General features: G+C 49.5%; 1 protein-coding gene and 1 non-coding gene across 2 annotated transcripts in view; one reads left to right on the forward strand and one right to left on the reverse strand.

Annotated features, from left to right (window-relative positions):
* The window catches only part of CYFIP1 (cytoplasmic FMR1 interacting protein 1), a 110,665-nt gene that overhangs the window by 21,103 nt on the left and 71,637 nt on the right, over positions 1-17,925 (forward strand). Inside the window, 4 exon segments of the mRNA XM_021075607.1 lie at positions 15,329-15,451; positions 15,527-15,616; positions 17,010-17,087; positions 17,262-17,363. Of these exon segments, the coding sequence (XP_020931266.1) occupies positions 15,335-15,451; positions 15,527-15,616; positions 17,010-17,087; positions 17,262-17,363 (387 nt within the window). The 5' untranslated portion in view covers positions 15,329-15,334.
* TRNAE-UUC lies at positions 16,231-16,302 on the reverse strand. The gene has a single exon. It is a non-coding gene; the product is annotated as a tRNA-Glu (tRNA).

Here is a 17,925-nt window from a genome sequence, read left to right on the forward strand (position 1 = left end):
TTGGGCTGCTCCCGCGGCATATGGAGGTTCCCAGGCTAGGGGTTGAATCGGAGCTGTAGCCACTGGCCTACGCCAGAGCCACAGCAACGTGGGATCCGAGCCGCGTCTGCAACCTACACCACAGCTCACGGCAACGCCGGATCATTAACCCACTGAGCAAGGGCAGGGGCCGAACCCGCAACCTCATGGTTCCCAGTCGGATTCGTTAACCACTGCGCCACGACGGGAACTCCCCAATCTATACTTGTATCTGTGAGGTTTTTCTTTTTTTTCTTTCTCTGATTAGAGATTCCACAAAGAAGTGATATCATATGATATTTGTCTTTGTCTAACCTATTTCACTTAGCATAGTACATGTTTTGGCTGTTGTAAGTAGTGCTACAGGAAACATGGGGTCAGATATCTTTCTGAGTTATTGATTTGGGTGTTTCCTTTGGATAAATGGCCAGAAGTGAGATTGATGGGTCATCTCCTGCAGCTTTGAAGACAGTCCTGGGCTTGAAGAATCCCACCCTGGCATGTGCTGCTGGGGAAATCATCTGCAAACACAGTCATCCCTCGGTACCTGCAGGGCATTGGTTCCAGGAGCTCCCGTGGATACCATGGTCCACGATGCTCAAAGCATTTATGTAAAATGGCAGTTGTACCATTTTACCTCCGTATCCCCAGGTTTTGCATCTGTGGATATGGAGGAGCGATGATACCGGACTTTTCTCCCCAGATATGGTCCATCTTAGGCTTTTCTCTAGAAGGTAAACATTTGTTGAAATGACTCACACAAAGGCAAGGCCTATAAGGAAGATGGATCAGAGTCTTTGGTGAGCCATGTAAGCAAGGGGTGCTGGTGATGGAGCCTGGGCAGGAAGCATCCAGGTCCACGTTTGTGGGGCCAGGCTGCCCCTGCTGTGAAGTGGGAAGGTCCCCCCTCAGGCTGGTTGGAAGGCCTGTGTGCAGGCTCGCTCTCCTTCTTATTCTGGGGCAAGGCCCTGCCCTGGTGTCACAGTGGATGGGGACCAGCCAGCCCAATTGGGAGGTTGGTAGCAGCTTCTCTGTGGTGTGACTGCCCCCAGGGCCAGAGGCCGCTGAGCTACACTGAGCCAGTACTGTCATCTTCTCTCATGTCTTGAACATTCCTGGGGTTCTGTGAGAAAGAAGGGCCACCATGGTCACAGAAGAATGGTCAGGAATTAGTAGACCGAAGAGAATCCCAGACCTTCCCCCACCGAGGAGAACCCGCCCCGACCCAGCATCCTTCCCAAGGCAGAGTCTGGCTCCTTGGGCCTCACCTGTGTGCCGGGTGTCTGGCCGCAGAAGCATTTCTGTTTCCCTGAAGGGACCCACTGGGGGTGGTGGGAGTGGGAGCAGTGTTGGCCTGGGCCGTGAGGACCCTCCCTCTTACCTCAGGGATTAAGACTGTACTCTAGACCTATTTCCACCTTTTTTTTTTTTTGCTTTTTAGGGCTGCTCCTGAGGCAGATGGAGGTTCCCAGGCTAGGGGTCAAATCAGAGCTTTAGCTGCCAGCCACAGCCACAGCCACAGCCACAGCAATGCAGGATCTGAGCCATGTCTGCTACCTACACCACAGCTCATGGCAACGCCGGATCCTTAACCCACTGAGCAAGGCCAGGGATCGAACCTGCAACCTCATGGTTCCTAGTCAGATTTGTTTCTAATGAGCCACGATGGGAACTCCTTGTTTCCATCTCTTGTTGATTGATTTACATTTGCAGCAGAGTAGTTTTTCATATAACTCTCAGGAGGCATCCCAGTTCATAAAATAGGTAAGGCAGGCCTACTCTTCTTCGCCATCATGGAGCAAACCATCCAGGGAACATGGTTTGAAAATCACAGCTGTCAGCACGTAGGCTAGAGTGTGCCACGACAGAGTCCTGCTTGTGTGGTGAGTGGAATTAAAAGGGAGCGTGGCAGGCATGAGTGCCGCCTGGGAGTGCTCCAGGTTGGGAAGGGGCAGGACAGGCCGAGTTAGGGCAGTGGCAGGAAGCCTGGGGAGGAGGTATTCAGGAGGCAGAGAGACTACCCAGACTCTGTCCCTGATTCTGACCCCGGCTGCAGGGTCTGCAGATTGAGGATGAGGGGGGCAGAGGTCAGTGCCGAGGGAGGGACCTGCAGACTCAAGACTCCCCTGCAGGCTCTGCTCCAATTTCCACCTTATTGTTATGATTTTCAAGGAAACTCGATTTTTGTTTGTTGATGCAGCAGTTCTTTTGAGGTGATTGCAGAAGAGCCCAGTGCTGCTTTTGAGAATGGAATTTGAAAATTTTGTACATTAAAAAGTTGAATTTCTTCAGTAATAAAGCTAGGCAGAAGATGATGCTTGTTTTTTAATTATGAGGTTTTTGCCTAGTGATCATAGCTGCTCTGTCCTCTCTTCCCGCCCCACTTAATCTGGGGAAACAACCTGGAGTCAGAAAAACACAGTTTTAAAAGGCAGGAGAGGAGTTCCCTGGTGGCCTGGTGGTTAAGAATTGTACATTGTCAGTGCTGTGGCTCCGGTCTGATCCCTAGCCTGCAGACACAGCAAATGAAATGAAATGAAAAGAAATAAGCCGAAGAGAAAGGCACAGTTGAATAAAGTATGCTTCTCTTCCTCAGATTTATTTTACATATGAAAAGATTACACAAAAATTTGGATATTTGTCTGGGAAGTGCCATTATTTGAATATAGAAGAGGAAGAAAATCATTGTATGTCTCACATACATTAGTGGAAACATCTCATGGTTAGTCATTGCTGGGTTATGCTGTGGAGTTTGACAAGTGAAATATGGGCAAGTTGTAAGATATAAAAATTACAAGTTTAGGGGAATTTCTGTCATTGCTCAGCTAGCTCAAACTGGCTAGTATCCATGAAGACTCGGGTTTGATCCCTGGCCTCGCTCAGTGGGTTAAGGATCCGGTGTTGCCGTGAGCTGTGGTTTAGGCAGATGTGGCTCAGGTCTGGCGTTGCTGTAGCTGTGATGTAGGCCGGCAGCTGCAGCTCTGATTCGACCCCTAGCCTGTGACCTTCCAAATGCTGCAGGTGTGGCCCTAAAAAGACAAAAAAAATTTTATAAGTTTAGAGATGGTGGGGAGACTCTTTCCAGCAAAAACCTGCCTCTTGGCTCAGGTCACATGGGCTGGAAGGGTGGCATTGACCCACTTGTGCTCTCACTGTGGTGCTACAGGCTGGACGTCTGGATGGGCATCTGGGCTGTCAGTTCTGCATTTTCCCTCCTGTGGTTTCTCCATGTTTTGCAACCTTGGTGTCGAGCTGCCTTGGCAGTTCTATTTTAAAGCTTACTGGGCCTGTGCAGAGTGCCACCCAGGCCTGCTCAGTGGCTCTTGGCTGGGACGTACCCTCTCTTAGCTTGTATCTGGATGCCGTCCCTACTAGTGCCTTCCGCCCACCCTGCCTGTGTGTTTGGGTCAGCACACCCCCTGGTTCTCAGCATCGAATGTCTCGGGGTATCTGCTGCTGCTGCAGACACTGCTGCGTGACCCTCTAGGGCCTCGGGGTCAATTTTTAGTCCCATTTATGAACCGGGTCCCAACTCGCATCCTACCCTCACCTGCAGTCTGGGTCCCAGCCCGTGGGCAAGTAACAGTTTGTTACCTGTTTCTATTTTCATGGATGGTAATTTATCTAGTGAAGCTATTGCCCTGACAAAAGTTATGGATTCTGTGAAACTGTGTGCCGAGTTCCCTTGTGGTTATTTGAGACTAATTAGATTTTTTTTTTCTTTTTTCTTTTCAGGGCCGTACCTGTGGCATATGGCAGTTCCCAGGCTAGGGGTCTAATCGGGGCTACAGCTGCCAACCTACTCCACAGCCACAGCAACACAGGATCTGAGCCATGTCTGCAACCTACACCACAGTTCACGGCAATGCCAGATCCTTAACCCGCTGAACGAGGCCAGGGATCGAACTCGCAACCTCATGGTTCCTAGTTGGATTCATTTCTGCTGTACCACGACAGTAGAGACTAATTAGATTTAAATGTTTTATTTGCAAAAGATTTTAAATTTAGCTGCTTTTGGAAAGAGAAGTAACCAGAAAGAGTTTGCTTGCTTACTGTTTATGTTTTGAGCTGTTGCGTATGTTTTTAGCCCAGCCTTCAAAACGGTTGCCCTCCTCAAGCCCCTTCACCCCTGGGCTCGACTTTTATTGCTATTTATTTCCCCTTGCTCCTCAGTTTTACCTAATATACTGGTAGGTGAACCTCCTCTTTCAAATACATGCAAATTATTCAATCAGGAAGTGTTTTAGCTGTTTTTTGTTTTCCAAACAGTGCTAGGGAGATGGTCCTAGAAAATAAATACATCTCTATGGTGATAGATGTTTATCCTCTAATTGGGTAAAACACAAGAACCCCCTCCATGGCCCGTGTCCTGTACCAGGCCGGCCCCCCAGGCAGTGGGGACTCAGGTTGTCTGGGCCTGGAAGAGGTCTGGGGTGGGGGCAGCAGTTCTGTGACACTGCCTCTTGGTCCCTGCCATCACCTGAGGTCCATCAAGTGACTGAACCAGGCCTGGACCCTTCAGGAGTGGACGCCTCCATGTGGCGACCTTTGCAGGGAATCTGGGCTGTAGACCCTCCTCACTGCCCCCTGCCGCCTGTCCTCTCATCTCCCTCCTTCATTTCGTCTTGCCTCTGCAGCCCCTGTTCTGATGGGAAGCTGCCTTCACCCAGTGATACTGGTTTATTGAAAGTACACACACACACACACACACACACACACACACACACACTCTCTCTCTCTCTCTCTCTCTCTCTCTCTCTCTCACACTTTTCTCCTTTCCTTTTAGTCTTTTGGTGCCACCCCTGCTACCAGGTTGAAAATCAGTCTCTCCACTTTACCTTTTTTTTTTTTTTGCCATTTCTTGGGCCGCTCCCGCGGCATATGGAAGTTCCCAGGCTAGGGGTCTAATAGGAGCTGAAGCCGCTGGCCTACACCAGGGCCACAGCAACGCTGGATCCGAGCCGCGTCTGCAACCTACACCACAGCTCACGGCAACGCCGGATCGTTAACCCACTGAGCAAGGCCAGGGACCAAACCTGCAACCTCATGGTTCCTAGTCGGATTCGTTAACCACTGCGCCACGATGGGAACTCCCAACTTTACTTTTTTTTAATTCTTTGCAGCCTAAGTGTTTTTTTTTTTTTTTTCTTTTTTTTTCTTTTTTAAAGTTATGTAAGGACTCATAGGTTATTACCTTTTAACTGAACTGCCAGCAGAGGAGGCTGCCCATTCTTCCCACCCACCTACCCTCTCGCTGCCCGGAAACAGGGGAAACAATCAAATCATACTTATTAAACAACGAAAGTTCTGTTATCCACTGTTCTTGGTTTTGAAGTGTGTGGTGACGGCTGCAAGTCACAGAAATCATCTTCCCTTCTCCCCAGGTTGCTTGCCGCAGCCCGGTCCCCATCCCCGGTGCTGTCCCCTGGATCCTGGTGTCTGGTCTGGGGTTCAGGCTCTCGCTGCTCCTCTCCTGCCCTCAGGCCTGGCCAGCCTCTGTATAAGTGCAGTCATGCTTAGGAAAGTTGCTGTGTTGACCTCTGTCTCCCGGCATCCTTGGCCCGAGTGGACACAGCACCTGGTGCTGGGGTCACGTTGGCTCTGTCCCTGTTCTGTGGCTGTGGGGCTCTGAGCCTGGCTTTGCTCATCTGTCAGAGTGTGATGACCCCACCCTGAGGGTGACTGAGGACGACTTACTGGGAAAACAGGATGATCTAGGCTGAGGGGTGGGCAGTGCTGTGTGGGGGAGAAAGAGAGCCAGTAGCCTGGGGGGGTCTCTGGCCCCACTCAGGGAACCTTGGCCTCCTGCCCACCTGAGGTTGCTTAATCCCCACCCCTGGACCCCTGATCTCACTTGGGATCCCCTGATGCCTACGTGTGGTGCCACTTGAGGTTCACAGAACTCCTCCCTCAAACCCTGGTTCTGGTCACGCATAGGCTCCACGTCCAGGGGAGGGATGAGTGGAATGGGTGCCCCCAGCCCGTTCTGCTCATGAACTGCATTGGAAGTGTTGCCAAGTATTGGTCCTGGGCGCAGTTGTGGCGGGAGAGGGGAGGTCCCCTTGTAGAGGCGAGATTTCAAAGATCCTGCCCTGCCCAGGGCTGAGCCTGGTTCTGGGTGCAAGATGGTGTGTCTGCTCCAGGCTGAGTCAGAAGAGGCTCCTGGGCCCTGGGAGCCCCTCCCCAGGGGCAGGGGGCATAGGAGGAAGAGGCAGCAGGGCCCCGGGGTGCTGGTGTTCCATCGTGTCACAGCCCAGCGTCCTTCCTCTCAGCCCCCCTGGGGAGGCTCGCCCCCTCCCTTCCTCACTAGCTCATGGGCATGCGCACACCATCCATGTGCCAGGGACCTGCTGTGGGGCCCAGGACATGGCCAAATAAAGGAACAATCAGGGTGGGTGGCAGCGCACAGCGTGAATGAAGCGCTTCCAGCTTGGAGTCTGGCTCTGTGCTCACCCACGCTCCCCACAGGGAAGATGCTGCTGGAGTACAGGTGTCCCCGGAGACCTGGGGACCCCCGAGTCGGGGACATTCAAACAGCAGCAAAGAGAGAGCAGTACATCCTTTTATGAAATCTTGATTTTAAAAACTCTTAAACTTCCAAAATAAATTAGTTGATAGCTCATTAAAAGGCAGTTCCCCCTTTTTTTGTTTGTTTGTTTGGTTTGATTTTTCTTTTTTTTTGGCTAGCCCCGTGTCACATAGAGTTCCCTGGCCAGGGATCACATCCAAGTTGCAGTTGCAACCTATAGTGCAGCTGTGGCAATGAGGGATCCTTTAACCCACTGTTCCCGGCCAGGGCCCGAACTTGCATCCTGGCGCTGCAGAGATACCTCCAGTTCCATTGCTCCACAGTGGGAACTCCTCCCCTGGTGAATTTAAATTCACTTTTATAACTTGACAAGCTGTAGGAGTCTCAAAGTTGAATGTTGGGAACTGCTGGTGAAGGAAATCAATCAAGGAAGGAAAAGCCTGGCTTTTATGTTGTTGGGTAACTTAATGTCTCTTTGTAGTTGTTTCACCCTTGTGGGGAAGCGGGTGGGGGGGCGCGGGTGGGTCACAAAACAGAAGTGCTGATGCTGGCACTTTCTGACTGAGGCCCTTGCAGGTCAGTTGGTTTTTGTTTTGCTCCTAGCAGTCTGCTTTTTCTGCATGGAGCATGTGTTGTTTCATGATCAGAAAAACACCAGCACTGGGTGGTTTTAGCAGCCAGTCAGCAGGTGGGAGTAGGGACCCTATCTGGGCGATTCTGCTCTGCTCCATCTCAGCTGTGTTAGTCTGTTCAGGCTGCGAAACAAGCACCCCAGCCTGGGAATGTATTCTGGAAGTCTGAGGTCAACGGCAGGGTGGTTTCCTCCCAGGCAACTCTCCTTGGCTTGCAGACAGCCACCTTCTCGCTGTGTCCTCATGTGGCCTTCCCTCTGTGCCTGTGGTCACGTGCCACCCTGCTGTGACCAGGCCCAAGCCACGGACTCTCCCTGTGGGCCCCTTTGAGCTGAGCCAGCGGAGACAGAAATGTAATTCAATTGTTAAACTGTAAATGCCCACGTGGCAACATAGGCAGGTTCAAGTTCGTTCCAAGTTGTGTTATTTTTTAAAAAGTTTTATTAAAGTAGCGTTAATTTACAAGGTTGTGATAATTCCTGCTGTACAATAAAGTGACCCAGTCATATGTATACACATATCCATTCTCTCTCAGATTGTTTTCCCACATAGATTATCCAAGTGTGTTAGTTTATTTTTGTCTTTTTAGGGCCGCACCAGAGTTATATGGAGGTTCCCAGGCTAGGGGTGGAATGGAAGCCATAGCCATTGGCCTGCGCCACAGCCATAGCAACGTGGGATCTGAGCCACCTCTGCGACCTATACCGCAGCTTATGGCAACGTCGGATCCTTAACCCACTGAGCAAGGCCAGGGATTGAACCTGCATCCCCATGGATACTAGTCAGATTTGTTTTCCCTGAGCCATGATGGGAACTCCCAAATGTGTTACATTACTTTGCTCTTGAGCTCGGGCACTGTGGAAGACATCAGAGGTGAGCCCGTCCTTCGGGTGCAGTAGAGTCTCTGTCCCAGAGCCATGTGGTGACTGGGTACACAGGCCCCCATGGGCCAGAGGGAGCGAGGCTGTGTGAGGCTGACGGGATCCCAGGCTGGGGTGGCTGGAGCGGGTGTGGGGGGTGTGGGCTTTTTCCTGGAGCAGCGGGTCACCTGCTATGAAGAAGCTCTGTTAGAGCTGGAGAAAAGTCAATGGATTGAAAGGAAACCTTGTGGGGGAATTGTGAGGTGTCAGAAAAGATGGGGTGGACTCTGTGGGGACTTGGATTCAGAACTGCCTGTTCCATGTTGCCTTGGCAGTGAGGCAGAAGCTGGGTGGAGGCACATTTGTGGAAGATACGCAGAATGGAGAGATGCAGGGCGCCTGCTGCCCTGGGACTGGGTGTGGGGCAGCCTCACAGCTCGCAGGCCAGGGGTTTGTAGGGAGTGTTTATGACCGAAAAACATGAAGAGGAAATCGCAGCAAATCGAAAGGAGCCTCAGGGAGTGACAACAAGGCCTTGGCCGTAGTCCACCTGAGACTAAAGAGAGGCTGTGAGAGAATATTCAACGCCTGAATATTTCTATGGAAGTTGGCTGGAAAAAGCAGCCTACAAAACAGCTTTTATCATCTTTTTATCATCTTGTTTCTGGGAGGGATCAGGGGATCATGGATACCCTTTCTTTGAACTTTTCTATGTATATTTTCTGATTTATTTACATTAAATATTCCTGTCTTTTTTTTTTTTCACCTTTTCTAGGGCCAATCCCGTGGCATATGGAGGTTCCCAGGCTAGGGGTCGAACCGGAGCTGTAGCCACTGGCCTACACCAGAGCCACAGCAACTCGGGATCTGAGCCGTGTCTGCAACCTGCACCACAGCTCATGGCAACGCCTGATCCTTAACCCACTGAGCAAGGCCAGAGATCGAACCCGCATCCTCATGGTTCCTAGTTGGATTCGTTAACCACTGAGCCATGATGGGAACTCCCATTCCTATCTTTTCTGCTGCTTTTTTTAAACTGTGGTAAAACACGCATAACATAAAATTTACCATTTTAACCATTTTTAGGTGTACTGTTGAGTGCATGCACATTGCTGTGCAACCATCACCACCATCCACCTCTAGCCCTTTTCTCATCTTCCCAGACTGGAACTCTGTGCCCATTAGACGGTAATGTCCCAGCACACCGCCCCCTCTACCCCTTGGTAACCACCCTTCTATCATTCTGTTTTCTCTTCATGACTCTGATTCCTCCTTTTTTGCTGGGGGGTGGGGGCTGTGGTGTGCAGTAGCTTGATGTGGGATCTTAATTCCCAGACCAGGGATTGAACCCAGGTTGGCAGCAGCGAAAACACCAAGTCGTAACCACTAGACCACCAGGGATCTCCCTTGACTCCTCTCAAAGACCTGGAATTGCTCAGTATTTGTCTTTCTGTGACTGGCTTATTTCCCTTAGCATGTCTTCAGGGTCATCCAGGTTGACATGTGTCAGGATTTCCTTCCTCCTTAAGGCCAAATAATATTCCATTATATGTACAAACCACAACAAAGAAAAATGTCCTTGAACACTGACTTGAAGTGAGTTGAACGTTTGATACTTTTCCTAGGACGTGACCTCAGTGTGTCACGGGGGCTTTCTACAACCCTCATGCACGGCCTCTTCTCTAACTGGGTGATCCTGGCCTGTCCTGGGCAGAGGCGGGAGAGGAAGGGGTCCTGTGGGGCTGCCCGAATGGTGTCAGGCATCCTTGGAGGCCGTCAGCTTTGAGATGCTCTGTGTGGACACCACTGGGGTCTCTGCACTGGCTCTGCATGGCGGTGACCAGGATGAGGACATGACTGTGCGTCCCCGTCCTGGGTGTGTCCTTTCTTGGGTGCGTAGGATAGGAAGTTATGATGATAGAAGGAAGTTGGTAATGGAAGGAAAAATACTTCATGGTTTTGAAAAATGTCTGCTACATTAAAATCTGTAGTTAGGACCATGCAGGATAGATCTTGGGCTATTGCTGTCTCCCGCTGCTCGGGTAGAATTACTTCTCTTTTCAGTGCTGTCAGCCTGGTTGGATGCCCTCTAGTTAGTGCATCCACGCTGAGCATGGTTGTGTCCTTGGTGAATGACCTTCGTCGTTATTCAGTGCCCCTTTTTATCCCTGGTACTTTCCTGCTCTGAATCAGCCTCATCTGGTACGTAGTCCAGCTTCCTTTTGACCAGTCTTACGTGGCTTGTTTTTTCCCCTTTTATTGTCCGTCTACCTCTGTCATTTTGTTTGAAGTGAGTGTCGTGTAGCTGGCATGTGCTTGGGTCAGGGGTCTTTAAATCCATTCTGACCATCTGTATCTTTTAATTGGTGTGTTTCAACTTATTTGTGATAAATCAAAGTAATGATGTGTTTGAGTTTAGGTCTACCATTTTATTATTTGATTCCTGTTAGATCCTTCCTCCTTTTTTGTTTTTGTTTTTGTTTTTTTGGCTGCACCATGGCGTGCAGAAGTTCCTGGGCCAAGGATTGAACCCATGCCACAGCAGGAATCTGAGCCACAACAGTTACAGTGTAGATCCTTAACCCACTGAGCCACCAGGGAACTCCCCTCCCTCCTTTCTTTGACTTATAAACAGTAGAAGTTTATTTCTTTTTTTTTTTTTTTTTTGCTATTTCTTGGGCTGCTCCTGCAGCATATGGAGGTTCCCAGGCTAGGGGTCTAATTGGAGCTGTGGCCGCCAGCCTACACCAGAGCCACAGCAACGCAGGATCTGAGCCGCGTCTGCAACCTACACCACAGCTCATGGCAACGCCGAATCGTTAACCCACTGAGCAAGGGCAGGGACGGAACCAGCAACCTCTTGGTTCCTAGTCGGATTCGTTAACCACTGCGCCACGACGGGAACTCCCAGAAGTTTATTTCTTACAGTTCTGGAGGCTAGAAGTCTGACCTGAAGCCAACCAGCATGGTGAGGTTTTGATAAGGGCATGTGATTTTGTGATTTATAATGATACATATATTTGGTATGTGTGTGCTAAGGCAGTGGCTTTTGGAAAGCCCCTAAGGATGAGGGCTGACTGCCACTATAACCAACTAGGAATAGTGGACTGGAACTTTCAGTTCCATCCCCTGAGCTCTGGGGAGAGGAGGAGGGGCTGGAGATGAAGTTCAGTCATCAGTGGCCATTGATAAATCAACCATGCCTGTGCGATGAATCCTCCATAAAACAAAAGGACTGGGGTTCAGAGAGCCTCCCCGACGGTGAACACGTGGAAATGTGGGAAGAGTGACACGCCTGGAGAGGGTGTGGAAGCTCGTGCCCCTTCCCTCATGTGTCTTGTGTATCTCTTCCTTCTGACTGTTCCTGAGTTATGTCCTTTATAATAAATCAGTCATCTAGTAAGTAAAATCTTTGAGTTCTGTGAGCTGCTCTAGCAAGTTAATGGAACTCAAGGAGAGAGTCATTGGGACAGCTGCTCAGTCAGAAGCACAGGTGACAACCTGGTCTTGTGATTGGCGTTGTGGGGAGTGGCCGTCTTGTGGGTGATAGTGTCAGACTTGAATCGAGTTTGGGACACCCAGCTGGTGCTTGGTGGTGTTGGGAAACCCACACCTTGGCATTGGTGACAGGATCAGAGGGTGACAGAATTGGGGGGCAGACACCAACTGCTCATTGTGTCCTTACATGGCAGAAAGAAGATTACTATAGTTTCTTTGCAGTTTCCTTTTCCTACCCCCCTTATTTTTAAGTATTATTATTATTATTATTATTATTATTATTATCATCTTCAACTGCACCTGTGGCACATGGAGGTTTCCAGGCTAGGGGTCAAATTGGAACTGTAGCTGCCGGCCTACACCACAGCCACAGCAACACAGGATCCGAGCCATGTCTGCGACTAGCACCACAGCTCACAGCAATGCTGGATCCTTAACCCACTGAACAAGGCCAGGGATCGAACCTGCTTCCTCATGGATGCTAGTCAAATTTGTTAATCACTGAACCACGACGGGAACTCTTAAGTACTATTTACTTAAATACCACTGATTATTTTTTAGTATTCCATTTAAACTGATTTTATTTTATTTTATTTATTTTTTTGTCTTTTTGCCATTTCTTGGGCCACTCTCACGGCATATGGAGGTTCCCAGGCTAGGGGTCTAATCTAAGCTGTAGCTGCCAGCCTACGCCAGAGCCACAGCAACGCAGGATCCGAGCCACGTCTTCGACCTACACCACAGCTCATGGCAACGCCGGATCCTTAACCCACTGAGCAAGGGCAGGGATCGAACCCACAACCTCATGGTTCCTAGTCGGATTCATTAACCACTGCGCCATGACGGGAACTCCTTAAACTTATTTTAAACAGTCTTTTTATGATTTACCTATATTGCTTTTTGGAGTTATTTAAGTGGTTGTTTTAGGGATCACAAATACATGCTAACTTTTCAGTCTACTTTGAATCAGTATTGCAACACCTCAAGTGGAATGCAAAAATCTTACACCATGTAGGTCCTTTTGCCTTTTCCCTTTTTGTTATGGTTCTCGTATGTATGACATTTATATACACTGAAAAATTCATCAGACAATAGTAGTCGTCTATTCCGTTTACTTGCTGTTTACCCTTTATCTTGCTTTTGCTTTTGTTCTTTAAGTCCCAAGTTTCCTTCTGGTATCATTTCCCTTCTCTTTGAAGAACTCGTTAGTCTGCTGTCTACGAATCCTCTTAATTTTTCTTCATCTGAGAATGTCCTTGTTTCATTTTCATGATCCTTCTTTTTCTTTTTCTTTCTTTACTTTGCTTTTTAGGGCTGCACCTGCAGCATATGGAGGTTCCCAGGCTAGGAGTCTAATTGGAGCTGCAGCTGCCGGCTTACACCACAGCTCATGGCAATGCTGGATCCTTAACCCACTGAGCGAGGCCAGGGATTGAACCTGCCACCTCATGGTTCCTAGTCGGATTCGTTTCTGCTGCGCCATGACAGGAACTCCTTCATGATCCTTCTTTTCTTCCCACTTCTGTAGGTTCTCCCTGGTTTCCTGGGAGAGGTCCACATTCAAACTGGTGTTTTCTAGGTCATGAGCCACTTTTCTTGGGCTGTATTCAAGATGGTTTCTCATGGTCTTTATGTGTGCAGTGACAGCAGTGTGACTGTGATGTGTCTGGGGATGGATTTCTTTAGGTTTATCCTGTTTGGGATCTGTTGGGCTTCTTGAATCTGTAGACCAAAGTTCTGCCACGCTTGTGAAATTTTCAGTCATGCTTTTCAGCTGTTTTTCTGGCACTGCCCGTTTTCTTCTCCCTGTTTCGCACTCTGATGACCCAGTGTTAGATTCTTTCTCTTGTCCCAAAGGTCCTCAAGGCTCTTCATTTTCTTCAATCTTTTTTCCTCTGTCATTCAGATTAGATCATTTCTATTTCTCTGTCTTCATGGTCACTGAATAAGTTCTTAAGCTCATGTGGGGAGTTTTAAAAATTTCAGTATTTTTTAGTTCTAAATTTCCATTTGGTTCTTTGTATCGGTATCTATTTATCCATCTATTTGCTGATTTTCAGGTTTGTTTGTTTGTTTGTTTTTTTCCAGTTCAGGCGTGCTCTGTTTGTTTAGCACATTTTTATGGTAGGTGCTTTAAGTCTGGGAGATAATTGTAGCATCTCTTATTTTGGCGTTGGTATCTGTTGTTCATCTTTCCCCATAGGGGTTAAGGCATTACTGGTTCTTTGCTGAGTAGTTTGGACTGTGGCTGGACATTTTGGATATTATGGTATGAGACTCTGGGTCTTATTTAAATCCTAGGATATATGTTGATGGTTTATTTTAGGGGGCAAAAAATCTGGTTCGATTTAGACTGCAGTTCTGATGTGTCCCCTGTGCATTGTGGTTTGGTGTCATTCTGTCTTCGGAGCCTCAGCAGTGCCATTCGTATCTGTCCTGTGTGTGCCTTCTGTGGCTATCAGGGACCCGACTGAGGTTTCAGGGCTTGGGATGTGAGGATCAGACTCATGCATGGCCCTGGCATTGGTGAGCAGCTTTGTAGGCTTGCTCTTCCGAGCTGCTTCCTCTCCACATTGCCCCTGGGGCTTTCCAGTGCCCTGGGGTTCCCTTTCTGTTTCTCTAACCAGCATGCTTGGGCTTTGGAAACCTGCCCCACCACACACTTCCACACCAATGCCTTGTCTGGGGCCTGGTGCTAGGAGGAGTATCTGGGTGCTTCTTGCTTTCAGTACTGTTGTCCAGCTGCCTTTTGCTTTTTGCTTCTCAGAATGAACGTAGCTGCCCATGTAGCTGCCCTGGGGTCAGAGCTGCTTAGCAAAGCCTTCTGGGCTTAGAGCTCTTCCCTGAGGCCTGTCCCAGATCAGAGCAGTGTTCAGTGGGGGGCAGGCTGGAGTGTGCAGACTCATCTCTCTTCTTGGAGCTGGCACAGATGTATCAAGTGAAGCACCATTACTGGGCTTCTGGATGATAGCCACAGAGTTCGTGCTCTCATCCTCTTCCAACAACCCCCCCGTTTCCTTCCCTTGGCCCCCTCACTTTTGTGGGCCCTGCTGCCTGACTTGTGCGCCTGGTGGCAGGGGTCTGGCCTTTTCCATCTCGTCCCTAGCGTGTGGCCCTGCTTGGAGGACCCACCTGGGAAGCATCAGTGGCAGGGAAGCGCTGTTGCCCCCCTGTGCCTCTGCTGGCCTCCTGGGGGCAGACACAGTATTGGAGGAGCTGTTTCCCCTTTTAGCTCAGTGAAGGGGTTGTCAGACCCTCACAGAGAGCTCGCCTCTGCAGCCCTGAGGTGGGAAGGTGGCTGGAAGCCATGGTAGGTTTGTTGGACCCTGTACCCTGCTCCACAACCAGGAGAGGCTGTGTTGAGCCCAGAGAGAGATGCCAGCTCCAGGGACCGCTGTGACTCCTACACCATCTCCTGGGCCCCGAGGAGAGAGCATATGGTCCCAGGGCCCCGAGTGCCTCACCGTGGAAGGATTGTCAGGGTGCCCCTGCCCTTCCTCATGGCACGGGGGCTTTGCCTTTTTTTTTTTTGTCTTTTTAGGGCGTACCTGCAGCATATGGAAGTTCCCAGGCTAGGGGTGGAATCTAAGCTGTCACTGCCGTCCTATGCCACAGCCACAGCAATGCCAGATTGGTGCCGAGTCTGTGACCCACACCACAGCTCATGGCAGCAATGGATCCTTTAATCCACTGAGCAAGGCCAAGGATTGAACCCATGTCCTCATGGTACTAGTCAGGTTTGTTACTGCTGAGCCACAATAGGAACTCGCCGGCTCTGTGTTTTGTCCTAGGCCAGGATGGCGGCCCAGGTGACCCTGGAGGATGCTCTGTCCAATGTGGACCTGCTGGAAGAGCTGCCTCTGCCCGACCAGCAGCCATGCATCGAGCCCCCACCATCCTCACTGCTCTACCAGGTAGGTGCTGGGTGGCCATGGGGTTCACGGCTTGCGATGCTGACCTCTGTGTGATGGTTTTCTTCTTTCTTTCAGCCAAATTTCAACACTAACTTTGAAGACAGAAATGCATTTGTCACTGGCATCGCAAGATACATTGAACAAGCGACTGTCCATTCTAGCATGGTAACTCTCTCTGTCTGTGGGGTTTCTTTGTGGGGGGGTGGGAGTTGGCAGATGCCACTTTTTTTTGTATTATCCTCATAGGATACTTAGGGAGGAAGAAGAGAAGAAAGTGAATGAAGGGCTTATGTTTTTTTTTTTTTTAAACTTTTGTTTTTTTCTTATTATAAGAACAGTACATGCTCTTTCTGAGAACAGCTGCTGTGGTCCAGAGCAAACCATTGCAGCATTTTGAGGGAGCCCATTTTCCCTCTTAAACTCTTGTACTCAAGCACACCAGGTACACACCCATGTGGGTTTTAGGTTGCATAAGTGAATTGCCTTATTATTATAACTATGTATTTTAATGATTCTGTGAACATTTTAATATGTCATTCAAATGCACTAGATGAAGTAATTTTTAATGGCTGTCTAGTCCAATTTTTAAATGTTCAAAATTTAACAATTTTTGCTCATTTCCTTCGTTTCTTTACAATAAAAAAATGCTGGGATGGACATCTTCCTGATAAATACATCCTTATTTTCACTGGCTAGATTTGTAGAAGTGAAGTTACTAAGTCAACAGTTGTAAAGATTTTTTTGGCCGTGGCGTGCAGCAGCTTGATGTGGGATCTTAGTTCCCAGACCAGGGATCGAACCTGGGTCATGGCAGTGAAAGTGCTGAGTCCTAACCACTAGACCACCAGGGAACTCCCATAAGGTTGTGAACATTTTAAAGCATCTTAAAAACATTCCCAAATTGTAGTCAACATTTGCAAGAACATCTTGAGGTTTTTTTTTTTTTTTTTTTAACCAAAGGATCAACATGAAAGGAGGAATAGACACTGAAGCAGTTTTGAAATGCTTGCAGTCCTCTTCCTGTGGATACTCTCCCTCCTGGATTTTAAGGCTTCCAGTGTTTTTCCTCCCCGCACTGGGGACAGCAGAGAGTGTCAGTCTTCCTTCTGAGCCACAAGGCTCAATAAGGCCTGGGGAAGAGGCCATGAGGGCCCGTGTGCATTTGACTGCACTGCATGTCCCCCCCCCCCCCCCCGCCTGTCCCCAGCTTTGGTTCTGCCCTGCCAGCAGGTGGTTCGGACTGAGTGGAGCTGGGTTGTGGCGGCTGTGGCAGGTGCCATGGGCTTTGCTGGCCCATGCAGAGGTGTCTGCATGTCACTGACGCCCTCTTCAGCCAGCAAAAGAGGGGGATGTTGAGGGTGGTCATGTGACCTGGATACAGGACTGCAGTGTCACCAGCATCTTGGCACACAGGTCCTGGGTGCTTACTTGACCCTCAAAGGGAGGGTCCTCATGGCCTCTCTATCATGGTCTATGGCTCTAGATATTAGGAATTTGACCCTCCTGTTTTATGATTGTTCTTCTACTTGCCTTTGATTTGCCCTGGGTGTCCTTGCAGAATGAGATGCTGGAGGAAGGTCAAGAGTACGCTGTCATGCTGTACACCTGGAGGAGCTGCTCTCGGGCTATCCCACAGGTGCTCACCCCGGCCAGACCCCGCCCTGTCCCCACCCGCCACGCCCCATCCCTTCCAGCCCGCCCCGCCCCGCCCTGCCAGGCCACGCCCCACCTCCTGGCCCCTCTGCCCGGGCGCCCTCCCCACATTCTCTCTGGGTTGGAGCCTCTCTATGTCGTGCTTGTTTACTCCCAGGTGAAGTGTAACGAACAGCCCAATAGAGTGGAAATTTATGAGAAAACTGTGGAGGTTCTTGAGCCTGAAGTCACAAAACTGATGAATTTTATGTACTTCCAGGTAAAACAGCCAAATAATCCTAGGGGTTTACTGCAGAGGTGTGAGATACTAGCGCCACCTACTCAGGAAACAAAGTGCTTGTGAATTCAAGTAACCACAGCTGGTCTGAGACCAAAGGGAACTAACCTTCAATGGTCTAAAGCCCTTACTGGCCTTTTCAGAATAAATGCTGCTTCTCTGTTTCACTTCTCTTCTCCCATTGAGAGTGACTTATATATTTCCTGCATGAACATTGCTTTCTATCAGTATGCTCAGCACTTTCGGTTCATCTGGTTTTCAGGTGTTTTTGTCCCACTGTCCACTCTGGTGGGCTTCTCCCTGGCCTTGGCTCCTCCTAGCCCTTGGGTTAGGCAGAGTGGTTACAGGGACGGGACTTGCTGACTTTTTTTTTGCCTTTTCTAGGGCCACAACTGCAGTATATGGAGGTTCCCAGGCTAGGGGTCTAATCAGAGCTGTAGCCACTGGCCTGCGCCACAGCCACAGCAACGTAGTATCTGAGCCGTGTCTCCAACCTGCATCATACTCAGGGCAGCCCTGGATCCTTAACCCACTGAGCGAGGTC

The sequence above is a fragment of the Sus scrofa genome, chromosome 15, assembly GCF_000003025.6.
Source record: "Sus scrofa isolate TJ Tabasco breed Duroc chromosome 15, Sscrofa11.1, whole genome shotgun sequence".
NCBI lineage: Eukaryota > Metazoa > Chordata > Mammalia > Artiodactyla > Suidae > Sus > Sus scrofa.